Source organism: Streptopelia decaocto (genome assembly GCF_964273445.1).
Source record: "Streptopelia decaocto genome assembly, chromosome: Z".
NCBI lineage: Eukaryota > Metazoa > Chordata > Aves > Columbiformes > Columbidae > Streptopelia > Streptopelia decaocto.
In genome coordinates, this window is record NC_138657.1 from 7,891,026 (window position 1) to 7,905,849 (window position 14,824).

The 14,824-nt window shown below is 38.5% G+C and overlaps 1 protein-coding gene across 1 annotated transcript in view; it reads right to left on the reverse strand.

The window, feature by feature from the left end:
- The window catches only part of MSH3 (mutS homolog 3), a 121,218-nt gene that overhangs the window by 47,772 nt on the left and 58,622 nt on the right, over positions 1 to 14,824 (reverse strand). The window contains exons 13-14 of the mRNA XM_082075507.1: positions 7,268 to 7,400; positions 1,049 to 1,236 (exon numbers count right to left, since the gene is read on the reverse strand). Coding sequence (XP_081931633.1) covers positions 1,049 to 1,236; positions 7,268 to 7,400 — 321 coding nt within the window. The remainder of the gene's footprint in view (positions 1 to 1,048; positions 1,237 to 7,267; positions 7,401 to 14,824) is intronic.

Consider the following 14,824-nt stretch of genomic DNA (forward strand, 5'->3'; position numbering starts at 1 on the left):
TTTTTTTTCTGAAAGACAGTGACTTTTACTGGCGACAAGGTATTCCTCCTAAATCCTGTCTCCTGAGAGGTTTTTACACATCCCTCCCTCACCGAACTCATGCCCTTGCTTTACTGTTCTGCATCTTAAGCCTCCTGGTGTCTTCCTGTGGTTAAAACTAGGACGTAGGGGTAACAATGGAGGCAGCAGTTCTTCAGCAGAAAGTGTACACAACAAATTATTTAAAGACACTTTCCCTTATAATGCATATTCATTCCACTTTAGCATCATCTTCTTTTGTCTACCATTTTTTTCGCTTGGGTCAACGAAGGGCAGAATTAAGACAAAAAAGGGTAGACGGCGTCCATACTTTCCGCTCACCTCTCCAAGACTGCAGGGAGGCTACTGCAGGGAAAAGCCTGATCACCCAGAGCCTGAGGCAGCTGCTCATTTAGTCACTTTCTACAGGGAGTCCATGAACAGGGCACTAACCCCAGAAATGCTCTTGGGGGTACAAATCACACAGGCTACAGGGAATCTTCAGCACTATCAAACTTCATATTCTCTGTCATTAGCATGTAAAGACACTATTAAAAAAAAGGGTGTGGGACATTCAAAGCTTTGATGAATTTTCACAAAAAATAGTACAAGGCACATTCATGACAGCAGAGCAGCCACTCTGCTAAAAAGTCATGCCTCTCTTCAAAAGGAAGAGCTTCGCTATTTAAAAAAATAATTAAAAGTTTGTTAAACAAATTAACCTAAGCAAAAGATATTTCACTCTAAATTCATTCCTCAAAACAGCTGAAAAACTTAAAAAAAAAAAAAAAAATGCAGCCTGAGGCAGACATTCACCAGGCAAAATAGTTGCAAGCCTTGTTTAGTTTTTTAAAAAGCATATAAGCTGTAGAAAACAACCTCTGCTTTAAGTGTAAGCAACACATACATACGTAAGTATAAACAAAAAAAATTAAGGTGTATTAAAACAATATGCATAAGTCACATAACTGAATACATTTAGTCAAAAAGCATAAAAGGCACGGAAGATTAATCTGTTTTCTCTACTTACTTGGCTGCTTCTTCATTAAGGATCTTTAAATAATGTTTTACTGGGGAGAGAAGTTCTGGGATTTCCAACAGTGTGTTTTGTAACAGAGGACTTTTCACATCAGAATGTATGACTGGAACAAGAGACTGAATTTCCAAGTCCAGACGAGACAGGGTGCTGACTATCAAGAAGAACTCTTGCGTTGAGCACTGAGAAGGGAAGCAATGTCTAAATCATTACAAAGTACTATATTTTCATTATATCCTAAAGGTTCTTTTGTGGGATTTTTTTTTAAATGAGACAAAAATACAATTAAATTTATGGATTGTAACACAACTGCAACTGTGTACTAATTGTTTCAGCCACTGTTAAGACTCATTCAAGAGCCGAACTCCATTATTCCTGTTGCTGGATGGAGAAGAGTAACACATATGCAATAGATAAGTAGGAGAAAAAAAGGGCCCATAATGGGCAAACAGCAAAAAAACAGGTTGAGTAATTTTAGGAGTACCACAACTTGTCCGTATGGGCTTGTGCATCTATGTGCTGTTACCTGAATTCCCAGGCTGCTGTTTCGGCAAAAGAGGGTTTGGAAAGACAAGTTCGGGTACAGAGAGGGAGAGTCTTGGGAGAAGGACACAGCAAATAAAAAAACAGAACCACATAAAGAGAAAACCAGTAGTCACTATTTGAAGTGCTTGTAGCCATTGCCAGCTTCAGCCACTGGCTGGTTACTCCCAGGTTTATGTGATGAGGAGACTAAGGAGAACAGCCTAACCTGATCTTCGTGCTTCATCCTCCTCTCACCACAGAGTTATGAAAGACATTTTTCTATATTTTTCAGGCAGTTAGGCAGAGTATCATCAAAACGGAATCTCCCAGATTTGAGACAATAGCACACATCACTTTCAGAGCTTGCTTCATGGTGTCCACAGAGCATAGGAGCATATCGGTTCCCTTAAAGCAGCTTCTAACCAAAAGCAATGGCTTGTAAAAGAGAAAAACCTCTCTCTCTTTGACCATTGATATTACTTCTGATGCAGCTCCAGTATTTTGCTGTTAGATTCTAGACACTCTTCAGTGTCAGCACAGTTTATTACCTTTAGCTCATTTTCAATAATTATCAATCAGGGTCTAGATTTGCAAGCCGTTAAGAACTGTAACAAAACAATCGACCTTGGGTCACACTCCTAATGCCACCACTCCGTTGTCCCATTCAGCTTTCAGTTACCTAAAGTACTCACGCCCAACCTATAAATTAGGTAATACCGATGCTGAAATGGTCTTTACAGAAGTAGGTTTGCATTTGTGCTATATCATATTTGCATACCAAATGGAAACCCAGTCCTATGAGACACTTCATGCCTTCAAACCCTGCTGAATTCAGTGGCACTCCAGCACATTTCCATTTCAGAAGGTTTGAAAAAAATTGTCCATAAATAATTATGCTGATATTTTTTCATATTTTACTCATCTGTAGGAACACTCTTCAGCATTCTGGACTTCTCCCATCGGTCAACTGACAACACTGAAAATAAAGGTTTCTTTTCATCACCTGAGAATGCAAGGAAGGGAACAAAATATACTGAATGCTTCTGTTGCTATATTCTTTGCATGCCACATCCTTTTCTTCCTACATTATTTTCCTCTCTCCTACCCAAGCAACATGCAGTCCAGAACTTAATTTCCGGTCAGCACTTTGTGGTGATCAGTACAACACTGATTACAGCACGTGTAGGCTTCAGTGAACCACTATTTCATAAAACACATCTACACTTTAATTTAGTCGTCCCTTCTCTTTCAATTTCTCCCCAGAGGTAAATTTTTCTTTCTCTTTCCTTCCTACACTCACAGGCAAGAGCTAAGACACTTCTCTCATCTATTACACTGTAGTTATTTCTCCTAAATAACTTCTGTATCCAAACACAGAAGCAAGTATTAACAAAAATGCTGGGCTGGGAAGGAAGATTTTCTCTCCCTCCCCACATAGGTAAACCCTAAAATAAGCTTTTTCTGTAATCTCTACTAGCCTTTCAGAACCTGAAGACCATCTCAATGCAACCTTCTGAAAACCATTAAAAAAATACATTAAGGTCGCAGCCTTAGTCCTCTTCTCATTAAATACATATCGCTACTGTCACCAGTGACAGAAGAGTGGCCTCCATGCTGCATAAACACAGAATAAAGGTTAATTGCTGTGTTCACTGGTTTGCTTTGTCTTAAAGGCTATTACACAAAAACAAAAGAAAATTAATTCCTAGACATTTAAGATTTATTGAATCACGTCAGTAAATGTAACTCAAGTTATCATAAAGCTGGTAGCCAGTATCTGTTAGATACCCTCCAACTAACCTGAAGCGCGGCTGTGTGCTGAAGAACTGAACTACAGGCAAGGTTGGTAGATACTGGACTCAAGGAATACACAATTTAACCATGATATTTCATGACATCCAGGAAGGCCAGAGAGATTAGATTCTGAATGTTTCTGGAGAATCTAAGCTTATCTTTGTTTCACATCCAGGGAAGTTATGGACAGAAGGGACCCATTAGGTGGTTTTCCTGGAACTGCTCAATTTTTCTGTGTGAGTTTTCTTTTTTTCCTGTTCTCAGGCCCTTATATTCCAAGAAACTACGTGCTTACCAGTTCCATTCAGAAACTAATCCTTAAAGCTGTAAGTATCATAATGTAAAAGTTTTATCTGATAGCCTAAATTTCCCTTCCATTAATCTCAGTATCTCTAGTTTTACTTTTTGTATCACACAAACTCAACTCCCTCTTTGCTGTTAACACCCTTCAAAAATCTCTAAACCTTCTGTTCTCCTTTAATCATCAATTTAACCAAACTATAATCTTTTAATCTTTCTTCCTAAGCAATCTAGTATTCAGTCTCATGAAAACTTTGGTTCTCCCCTGCACTTGCTGCAATTTATCAACATCTTTCTGACAATCTGGAACTTACTTTTTCTATCTTGTGAAAGCTCTGACAACAAAATAAAACAAAATAAAGCAGTAAATCTGTCAATAGCATCTCGACACAAAGCACAAAAGAAAGGCCTGAAAGACTAAACAAATAATGAATTCAGGCTTGGACTCAAAGTCAAAGTAAAATACAGTATGACTGACTCCATCATCATCATCAACCTTGATGCAGATAAAGGATAAAATTCTGCAAGACTTCCCTTGACTACAAAATGCACTCAAGGAGGCAAAGGCTGAAGCCCTGCCATGCGAAATTGCAAAGTAGGTCCCTGACAGACAGCATTAAGTGATTCATAGGAAAACAATGTCCAGAAAAGAAGAATGAGCAAATACGGACAGTAAGAAATACATCAGTTGAACAGGTGGTGTTTGTTTGGGTTGTTTTGGTTAAACTGTTCTTTAAAAAAAGAAACCAAATAGGGACTTAATTAGAACACTATCTATATGAGGGCGGGAGAAGGAAAAGATTTTAAGAACACCCATCTGAGGTGTTCTTCATTAAGGGTCGTGAGGCTGGTGAAGGTGAGGCTTCAATAAGGGGAGGAAGGTAGATTTCAAGGCAGTGTCACCCAGAAAAGAATCAGCAGGATTAAAAAACAAAAAACCAAACCAAACCAAACCAAACCACACACCAAAAGTACCCTGAAACTTGGCCATGTACAAAAGAAGCCATGAACAATCCCAAAGGTTATAAAGAGATTTCTCAAAGGATGCTTAATGAACATGCTGAAGCTTCTTAAAGCAAGTCTGATAGCCTATACACCATAATAGTAATCTAATGAGCTAAAATCTATTTGATTCTACTGTAATCAAATAGATTAACAGTCTACAGTACCTTTGGAGAATGGGAACTATGGCACACTTTACTGCAAACAACTTTGTTAAACAGAACATTCCCAAGAAAGAGGGTGAACATAACCCTTTTGTACTTATTCAGAATATTACTGTTTTCCCTGGCTTGATTTTAGTAACGCTGCAGGACTTTGCGTCTAAAATTTAATGGCTCCGCTGCAGAAATGATTTACTAAGCAAACAGGTAACTTGGAACAGATGCACAAAAATAACTCCGAAAAGCTGGGCTCCGTTAAAGTAGGACTGATTCCATTTAAATCCTAAGTAACCTTACAAAATACATATAACTGTAATAAATTAGAAGCTTTTAAAATACTGTAAAAAAGGTTTACATAAAGCAGTATTAATAGCCTTGTATTCACAGAATATTCTGGTGCAAAGTAATAAAAATAGAAGTTCTTCAATGGTTGATCTGAATGAAAGACGTTTGGAATGACTGAGACAATCCAGCCACCTCTGTACACTTGAGGGGTCTCCCTTTGTGAAACATACATCCTAAAATACTAATGCCACTGAAGCCTAAAGGGTCTAAAACATTAAATACTTGTCACGTTCACCTATTGTTCCTGCAGTTGACAATGAACTAACAAGCCTGCATTGCAGCATATTCCTTTAGCTAGGTCACCAGTGTGCTCCACTCAGCGTTTTGGAACCCTTAGCAGGAATGAAATTGCAGGGAATCTCATTTTGAGCATGCGGGAGCTGGATATATGGAATTAACAGAACTGGAAAGGCTCCTAGTGGGAACTGAAATCACAGCACTTACTGGATATTCTGAAGAAAAAAAAAAAAAAAAATCAAGAAAACCAGTTACATGATGTTCTTGAAAACGTAGCTGCTTTGCAGGGACCTTTCTTCAGGCTCCACACTCGCCGCCTGTCTGGACTGCAGGATGCGTTTCCCAGAGTCCGCTTTTGATTCTTTATTCAAAACAGACTCTGTCTTTCAGGGACACTGTCATCTCACAAAGCCCTGAAGATCTTCAGTGCTTTGGGCACTCTCCACAGTGTTCTGCCATGGATGACAAACTAGATTTTTACCAAGGGAAATTCATCAAAGGAAAAGTGTGTGCTTGGAGATTCCAACCCCCCATTTACCCTTCTTAAGGATTCTCCTGGAACATTTCTCCTCTCTGGCAACTTCTTTCCAACATCTGATCCACTAAACACATATCTACGCACTACAGTAGCTGTTTTTGTTAGGACAAAATACATTGTTCACCTCATTCCAAAAATGACATGAAAATCCAGGGCCTCTGAAAGGTTCCACATAAACGTTGGCTTTAAATGCTGAAAAGGATAAGCAGCCCTATAGAAAGGAAAACCCAAAAATAGGAAGGAAAACCCAAAGAAACAGATACAGGCTAGTACAAAAAAAAAAAAAAAAAGAAAAAAAGCACAGGATAGTAGTGAATAATTGCCAGGATGTTGTGAAATGCAGATGTATACCTACAAACCTTATTACATATCATTCAGTTTGAGATGAGTCAAACCATTAAAAAGTGAATTATCTAATTCCAGGGAGTTTTTTAAAAGAACAAATTTATCATGTGGATTCTGTACATTTTAGAGGATGGAGAAGTGGCTGCACAATTCCTCTTTTCATAAACTTAATTATGGCTGGACCCATGTATCTGTTCATGGAAATATGCATGTCCTTCCATATGCCTGACACTGCAATATGTTATGGCTTTAAAAATCATACAAGAATTGAGTTTCAGATTTTCAGAGAGAGGAAACCTTTGTGATGTACCATCCAAAGAAATTACAACTTTGCTCTTCTACCCACCTATTCCTTTATCTAAAACAAACTGTCAAAACCTCTAAATATAACAGTGAAATAAACGAACATGAGTTACTGCATAGGTGCTATTAGCACATTAATCTGATTCAACTTAGAATTGTCAGTGTCTCATTACAAGTAATTCTTATTAAAATGTGCAAGTGAGATCCAAATTACAGAATTTATAAACAAATTAACATTAATTTGAAGACAGCTAACTACAGCCAAGTGGTTTCACTTTCAAGTGTGATTTTAGATAAGCATACAGAATGCAATGCATTGTTTTAAAAGGAGATAATTTATGGCACAAGGACCTATGGCACCATCCCTTCTCACAGATTCCAACCACTAAATGAGTACTGTAGATGTTTCTACTGTCAGCATTAGCAATACAGTATATGTATTCTAGAACTCAGACATTTCTTTTATCATCATATCACTGATAACAAATAAGATTGTATTATAGGGAAAAAATATTTTTTATAAAGCTGCATCCCTTTATTATGTCAGACTCAATCTTGCTAAGACAAACATATTTTTAAACAAAGATGCAAAAACTATAGAAGTACATTAAGACAGAATGACGTCATTTAGAAAATAATAAATTAGGGTAATTATGGGTATACCTTTTTGTGAAAAACACTGCAGAGGCCTCTCTCTAAATCTGGCAGCTTACAAAGAAGGTTTCGAATACGATCAAAGACACTGGATTCTGACAGCAGAATTTCAGACACAGCATCAAGCCGGGTATTTATTTCACTGTAAAAGAATAATCAGAAGATCAATAATAAAACTTGTGCTTCTGTTTTGTTTTTGTTTGTTTTTTAAACTTTGACTAAGGCCATATTCTCATGAACAGGTAAGTAGAACAATTAAGAAACGCAGAGAATCTCATGCTTTCATTCAGGATGCAAGCAAGATCCCGGATATAAGCTCGTTATTCCCTCTCTACGCTTGAAACTGCCAAATATACACTTCAGTGCCCACGTATACATGTTCTTCTACTGGTACATAACAAGAGCAACACTGAATATCCAACTCTAAATTTGCAGGCATGTAGCTGGGGGAAGGGCAGGAGGAGTTTACATTTGAAATCCATGTAGCATACTGTATTCCAACGGGTTATAAATATTGGTTACCATTTCACCCCTTTACTTTCGATCCAGACCAACAATTGGTAATTAATTTAATCAGAACCACGGTGGGTTTTGGCTTTTTTTTTTTTTTTTTCCAAAACACACAACATCAATCTCCATATTTCTGGACTGACGCCAGTCAATAAGGAAGCATTTTTTATGTGAAGAAACAATTCTGTAGTTATTTGCACCTTCCCTACAATGATATTCTTACAGCCACTGTCAGAAAAGAGCTTTAAAATAGCCAACCTACTGTCAAGGTTTACCTTCATTTATGCTACTGCTAATGGAACAGCGACAACTTCCAATATATCCATGAACTGCCTGTAGATTGCGGAGCTGAGGTAAACTCTGTTTCTGCTTTTCGTGCAACCAAATTGCCCCAGTGCTGCTTTCTAGGAAAAGACTGAGATTAGGGGTATATGGGTGCACCAAAAAACACGCAGGTTAGGAGTTTATCTTCAGGAGCTATCACTGCCAGTGCACGCAGTCCAAGGGAAACAGTGAAAGGCAGCGAATCTGCTCTAAGACAGCAGTGAAAGAGACGTGTCAAAGCCAAATAGCACAGTTCCTCCGAATGTAGCTTTTTCATGCTCAGGCTTTATCTCTGAGGTAACTGTGTGCACGACAAAACACAGTCAACTAGGTGAATGCTGTGCTAAGATTTGCTGAGGTTTCACAACAAAAACATCTGCTCCAGATCATGTGTTTCCCCAGAGTCCCCCACCAAGGGTGCCAGTGTGTTGGAAAGCTTTATCCAGCATTTGGAAACTTTCCAGCAAATAAGGCTGAATCTGAAACGTAACATTCCAAGAAACTTTAAAAATCCTCAAGACATCCCAGTGCTTATTTTAAAATCCTTGCGTTTTCTCCCAGAATGACAACTAAGCCTTTTCACAACGTTCTCCTCCTGAGACAAGGAGTTCAGAAATCCCCATGCTGCTGTGTGCGTGTCCATCCACCCTCGCAGGTTAAGAAGAAACCAGTCTTTTGATACTGACACTGCGCATACTGGCCAAGCGTGTGCAAGGCAAATACAGCCTCTGTTCTCACAGACCAGCGAGATGCTTACAGCTCTGCCAGCACACAGGGATGAAAACCAAGGTTGCAATCAAAATAGAAGATTTTGGGAAAGACTGCCTGCCTTGCCCAGGGCTTTTATTGAAGAATTGCTGTGCTATTTGCCGCTGTAGCTGCTAACAAATGCTGTCCATGAGGAAATCAATGAAATTAGGTAGTTCCACAGGTTGCAGACATTACAACACACTGGCAGTCACAGGTCTTCGGCCCTGAAGACAGACGAATCTAAGAGTCCTTGAAATTTTATTACACTGCATGTGAAAGGGAGAACATAATGACTGGATGTGCAGTCGGATACACATAAATCTAACAGCATTTAAGTGCCGGGATTTTTTCAGTGACATACTGCTTTATACTAAACCAGTAAAATCATCCCCTCATCTGTCACAAATGACACAGATTCATCCCCAGAGCATCCTTGCTGTGCAACACCAGGATTTGCGGTGCCCCACGTGCCACCATCTACCTGGATGCAGGTAGGTGAATTCCACAGCCACCATACGAACTGGGGACAGAGTCGCTGCTGCCTTCTTGTCCCCAGGCACCTTGGGAACTCACTCTATTACCTCTGAATGGGACAACAGGCTCTCCCATCACGCCACAGCACCCAAAATATTCCACTCCACTATCCTGTTGCAGGTCACGAGAATGCCTTCTTCTTTCTCACCATCATTCCACTCCCCTAGCAATGCCAAATGCACAAAATTAAACATCTCACGTTCCTCTGGGCAGCCAGGCAACCTGCAAGCAACAGCAGCAGACAGCGGCTACCACCAGTGCAACAGCTCAGGCCTACGGAGGCCGTTTTCAGCACAGAATGCACCCAAGCTTTAAATCCCGTCCTTAAGAGCCACCATCACATATCTGGTGTAGACTGGCAGGGTTACTAAAAGTTATGCAACCAAATAACCAAAGAACAAGCTGTTGGCATCCACACAGTGTATTCAAGATAGCAGAGGTTTAAGCTTTATACATCAATTAGTGAGGCGCTCTGAACTACAGCTGGATAATGGAGAGGATATCGAGAAGTGTTATTATCAGTGACAAAGTAATAAAAAACCCTGAGTATGCAGCTTTGAAGGTAGCAAATAGTCACGCTGAAATTTTGAAAGGTCAGTGTCATCAGCCACAAACACATTGTCATGGAGAATTATTAAAATTCACTGTACTTGAGACCCTGGAACACTCCTCTGTGTGAAGGAATACTGAACTGTTAAATTAAAAACATGTGTATCCTAAAGAAAAAAAGAATTTGTATTTTTATAACAAAAAGAACACGCAAGCAGCAGAATTCTGTTCCAGAACACTGTCACTTAATTTAAACAGCATGATTATATCTCTGTGGCAAATTGAAAACATACAGTAATATGTAAAATAGATGCAGATATTAAAAAAACTCCTCCCTTCAAAGCTTAATCTGCACTTTAATCATCCTCACATATGGCTATGTTACTGTAGCTCCAGTAATCTAAAACTAAGCATCCATACAGTTTTTCTGCTTTAATCCTACAAGTAAGAAAGGGTCAGGGAAACAGCATCCAGTAACAAATGACCCATTTTTCTACCTGTAAACAAAACATAGCGAGATTCTTATTTCAAAAGTCAGCAAGTACAGTCAGAAAGTACGATGAAGAATTAGGTAAACCTCCACATGTATCAGGAAGAAATATGATAAAACCAGCCAATTATGCATTTTGAAACATGATTTTAAACTTTAAATATTTGTACTTAAACTAATAAACATTTTGTTGAAGACCAATTTATTATACTGATCAGTTATTAAACCTTCTCAAAAGAAATTTGTTCTGCAGAGTTATTAAGCATATTTACTGTACAGTTTGGGGTTTCTAATCTCTGCCTGATTAGGAAAACAACCCCACCACTAGAAAATTTGAATCTAGCATTATACAAAGAAACTCAACAGCTTATGCTGTCTCACATTTTATAAACTGGCTACTATTTCATTCTCTATTTAGATGCAATATTAGCCTATTCTCTCCCATCTGTATAAACATTGTCAGCATCAGAGGTCTATCCAATTTGCCAAATAATCTTCTGTGAAATAACGTAACATAAGTCAGTTGACTACAAGCAATATGATTACTTCTGCCATACTCTCCATCTAAGAATAGCATCATTAATACTTTGCAATGTATTTGAACATAACATAATCTACCTGCAGAATTTTTTACTCTAGTCATTTAAGAGAACTGCTTGAAATTATATCTTGAGATACTCCCCTGTATTATTCTGCTTCCACATACATGAACATCACAGAAAATTAGCAAATACGAAAAGATTTAAATCCCAAACTAAAAATTATTTTGACAAAGCAGAAGGCTGCAAATACAGATGCACTGCACTAACATCTGAACATCTTAACAATCTAAATAGCATTGCTGGTTGCTACTGTGCTAACAGATCTGCTGACCTCTCAAAAAACCTAACATTTCTAGATGTGGTAATATATCATTACATTTAAAGCAGAGTGAAATTGATAATGTAACTGCTATGTAAGAACCACATAAAATTTTGAGTCATAGAGTCACAGAATAGTTTGTGTTAGAAGGGACTTTCAAAGGTCATCCAGTGCCCCCCCTGCCATGAGCAGGGACATCTTCACCAGCTCAGGTTGCTCAGAGCCCCGTCCAGCCTGGCCTGGGATGTCTCCAGGGATGGTTCATCCACCACCTCTCTGGGCAACCTGGGCCAGCCCCTCACGACCCTCATGGTGAAGAATTTCTTCCTAATATCTAATCTCAATCTACTCTATTTCAGTTTAAAGGCATTACCCCTCGTCCTATCACTACACACTCTTGTAAAAAGTATATAAGGTTTTATTTGTATGTAAAGTAAATAAATACAAATTTATCAGAAATCTATTAACTTTCTCTCTTAAACTTAGGATAAATGCAAAACATATTAATTCATTCATCGTGGTAAGGACATAGCTAAAGTACCATTAATGTATAAAATTGAAATTACTTTTATTAAATCTGTTTAAAGATCACAGCGATATGTAAAACTACCAGTCACAAGAATTCAACACCTGAAAAAAACATAATGAAGGGTGTGAAACAACAAACATTGCTTCCCATGAACTATATTACTGAGAAAAGAGCTTGGCAGTCTCCTGCCTAACTACAGCATTTCAGAGAAAAAAATGTATCACTTAAACACTGGAAAAATGCAAGATACACATGGATATCAATTGTGCCTGAGGAACTGCTTGAACTGGAAATTGCTGGAAGCTGAGTGCTCCAGGGAGGTGACATTACTTGGGTGTCCTGTTCTCACATGATTTTCAAACACAGGGCAAGGTGAAGGCTACTCTGACTTCTGCTGCTTCATATTTTGTCTCACACATTTTGCTTTCTTCCTGACCTTCCTCCAGAACACAGTTTACAAATGAAGACTTTATATGAGTTGATTAAGTTAAAGACCATGTGAAGTAGTACAGAGTGCTCTCTGCTTTAGATCACTCTCTTTCATAACAAGCAATTACTGTCATCAAAACCAAAAGCCGGGGTAGTATTACTACTGTGCAATGAATAAACTGTCTATGTTTTTTTAAAGAACAAGCAAACAAACAAAAAAACCCTATAGTCTACCTCTGGCTTTTCTACTTAACTGGCTAAGTTAGAATCTGGCTCACTTTATGGGAGAAATCCCAAATTGTTAAATTGTGCTATGCCCGCTGTAATTTTTTGCATTAGCAACGACAAAGAAGTACGAGCAACGGCAATTATATAATGATTACTACAGTGAAATTTAAGCGAAACCTAAAAAAAAAATTGACAGCCTTCTGGCTCTGTTCACTTCTTCCTTCTATATGCAGGAAAAAGAGTTACATACTCCCAAAACTCCTAATGTCTCATTCCCATCCAGAGAGGTCCAACATTCCCCTAAATAAACATGCAGCCATGAGAAGACAATATTCCTGAGTGGATCCCAAATACTTAACAGCAATATACAAGTAAACTTTGTCTTCACATCTGTTAAAAGAATGTATAAAATATGCAAATGATAATCAAACACACTTGTTTATGTTCACACACAATGTATTTCAGCTATTTGTGCCATAAAAAGGGAACCGTTAGCTACTTCAGCCAACATGAATGAATGCCTGATTACTACATTTACAAGGAGTTAGATGCAGCATTCTCTGGTAGCAAAACACAGCTAGCAAAAATGAATGAATGCATGTGATGATGCTGCAAGCTTTTTCTTTACTACAACAATTTTGAGATCTCAGTCATATGCCGTACGTAACCTGCATTTGTGCATTTTATATTGGCACTGATGCTATAAAATCTTTATTCTTAGGAGCAAAATTTAGCCTGTGAAATTCTGCTGTAGGATGGATGGATTTTTTTTCCTAAAATCACTGTTGCAAATGAAGATTCTAATCCAGCTCCGGATGATGATCATATCAAACAGCAACCAGTTTAACTCTGAATTAAGATGCGTTTATTTAAAGACCTTTAGGTAGTTTGTTTTAGTTGTGGGAAGAAGGACAAAGTAAAACTTGGAAGACTTTTCCTTGGGATGGTACTTTGTGTATAGAAGTATGAATAAACCAGCACTCAATACATTCAAAGAGAGAGGATTTAGAACAAGCTATTTTTATAAGAGGAAAAAAATGTCGTTGCCAACATCACTATAAAGAACCCCTCTTCTTCCCAGTTCTACAATATATATCTTCCAAATAAAAGTCACATAGCATTAGTAATACCAATTTACACTCTTTCTTGTCTTTAGTGGTAGATGAGGAACTGTCTGCAGTTCCGAATTGTATAGTTCTGAATTTGCTAAAGCTACAGTCATTCTATGCTTTTGTAGGCAAAGTATATTAAAACTAATAGTAATCATTGATACTATCCTACAAGGCTTCAATAAAAGCATAGTCTCATCCAGAACAGGGAGGAATGGGGCACAAAGGCTACTAGACTCACAGGAAAAAACTGAAACCTTATTTTTGAGGGGTAATTATTATTTTGGTTTCTCTAGCCTGCAAAGCACAGGTTAAAATGTTTTTCACAGCTCTGTAAATACATGCAATTTTTCTCCTTCCTTGTGATTTAAACAGCAGCTTTAACTCAAATGTATCAGGAATAGTGTGGCCAGCAGGACTAGAGAAGTGATTGTGCCACTGTACTCAGTGCTGGTGAGGTCCCACCTTGAATCCTGTGTTCAGTTTTGGGACCCTCATCATAAGAAGGACATGGAAATACTAGAGAGAGTGCAGAGGAGGTGACAAAGCTGATGAGGGGCCTGGAGCACAAGCCTGATGAGGAGCGGCTGAGACCTTACTGCTGTCTGCAACTATCTGAAAGGAGGTTGTAGCATGGAGGGGGTTGGTCTCTTCTCCCCAGTAATAAGTGATAGGATGAGAGGAAATGGCCTCAAGTTGTGCCATGGGTGGTTTATTTTGGATATTAGGGAAATATTTTTCATGGAAAGGGTTGTGAAGCACTGGAACAGGCTGCCCAGGGCAGTCGTGGAGTCACCATCCCTGGAAGGGTTTAAAAGACACGTAGATGAGGTTCTTAGGGACATGGTTTAGTGGTGATCTTGGCAGTGTTGAGCTAATGGTTTGCCTTGATGATCTTAAAGGTCTTTTGCAACCAAAATGATTCTATTATTCTAAATTGACTGCAAATAAATGCAGGCAAGAAACTACACAGATACTTCCAGCCACTGAAGTGCCATATTCACTTCTGGCAGTGTGCCTTGCAGACAAGAACATGAAATATACCACAGTAAAGCTGAAATATGTGAACAGGTTGGGGTGAGCTTGGGGCCAAAAGGGTGAGCTCATCTTAAATGGGGTTTAAGTGTTTGATTCGCTGATACCTCTTGCGGCAGCCAAGAAGAGGCTTTGTCACCATCTATTTGATGTGGTCCAGAATATTTAACAAATTATTTCCACCATGTATTTGATGTGGTCTGGAAGACTCCTCCATC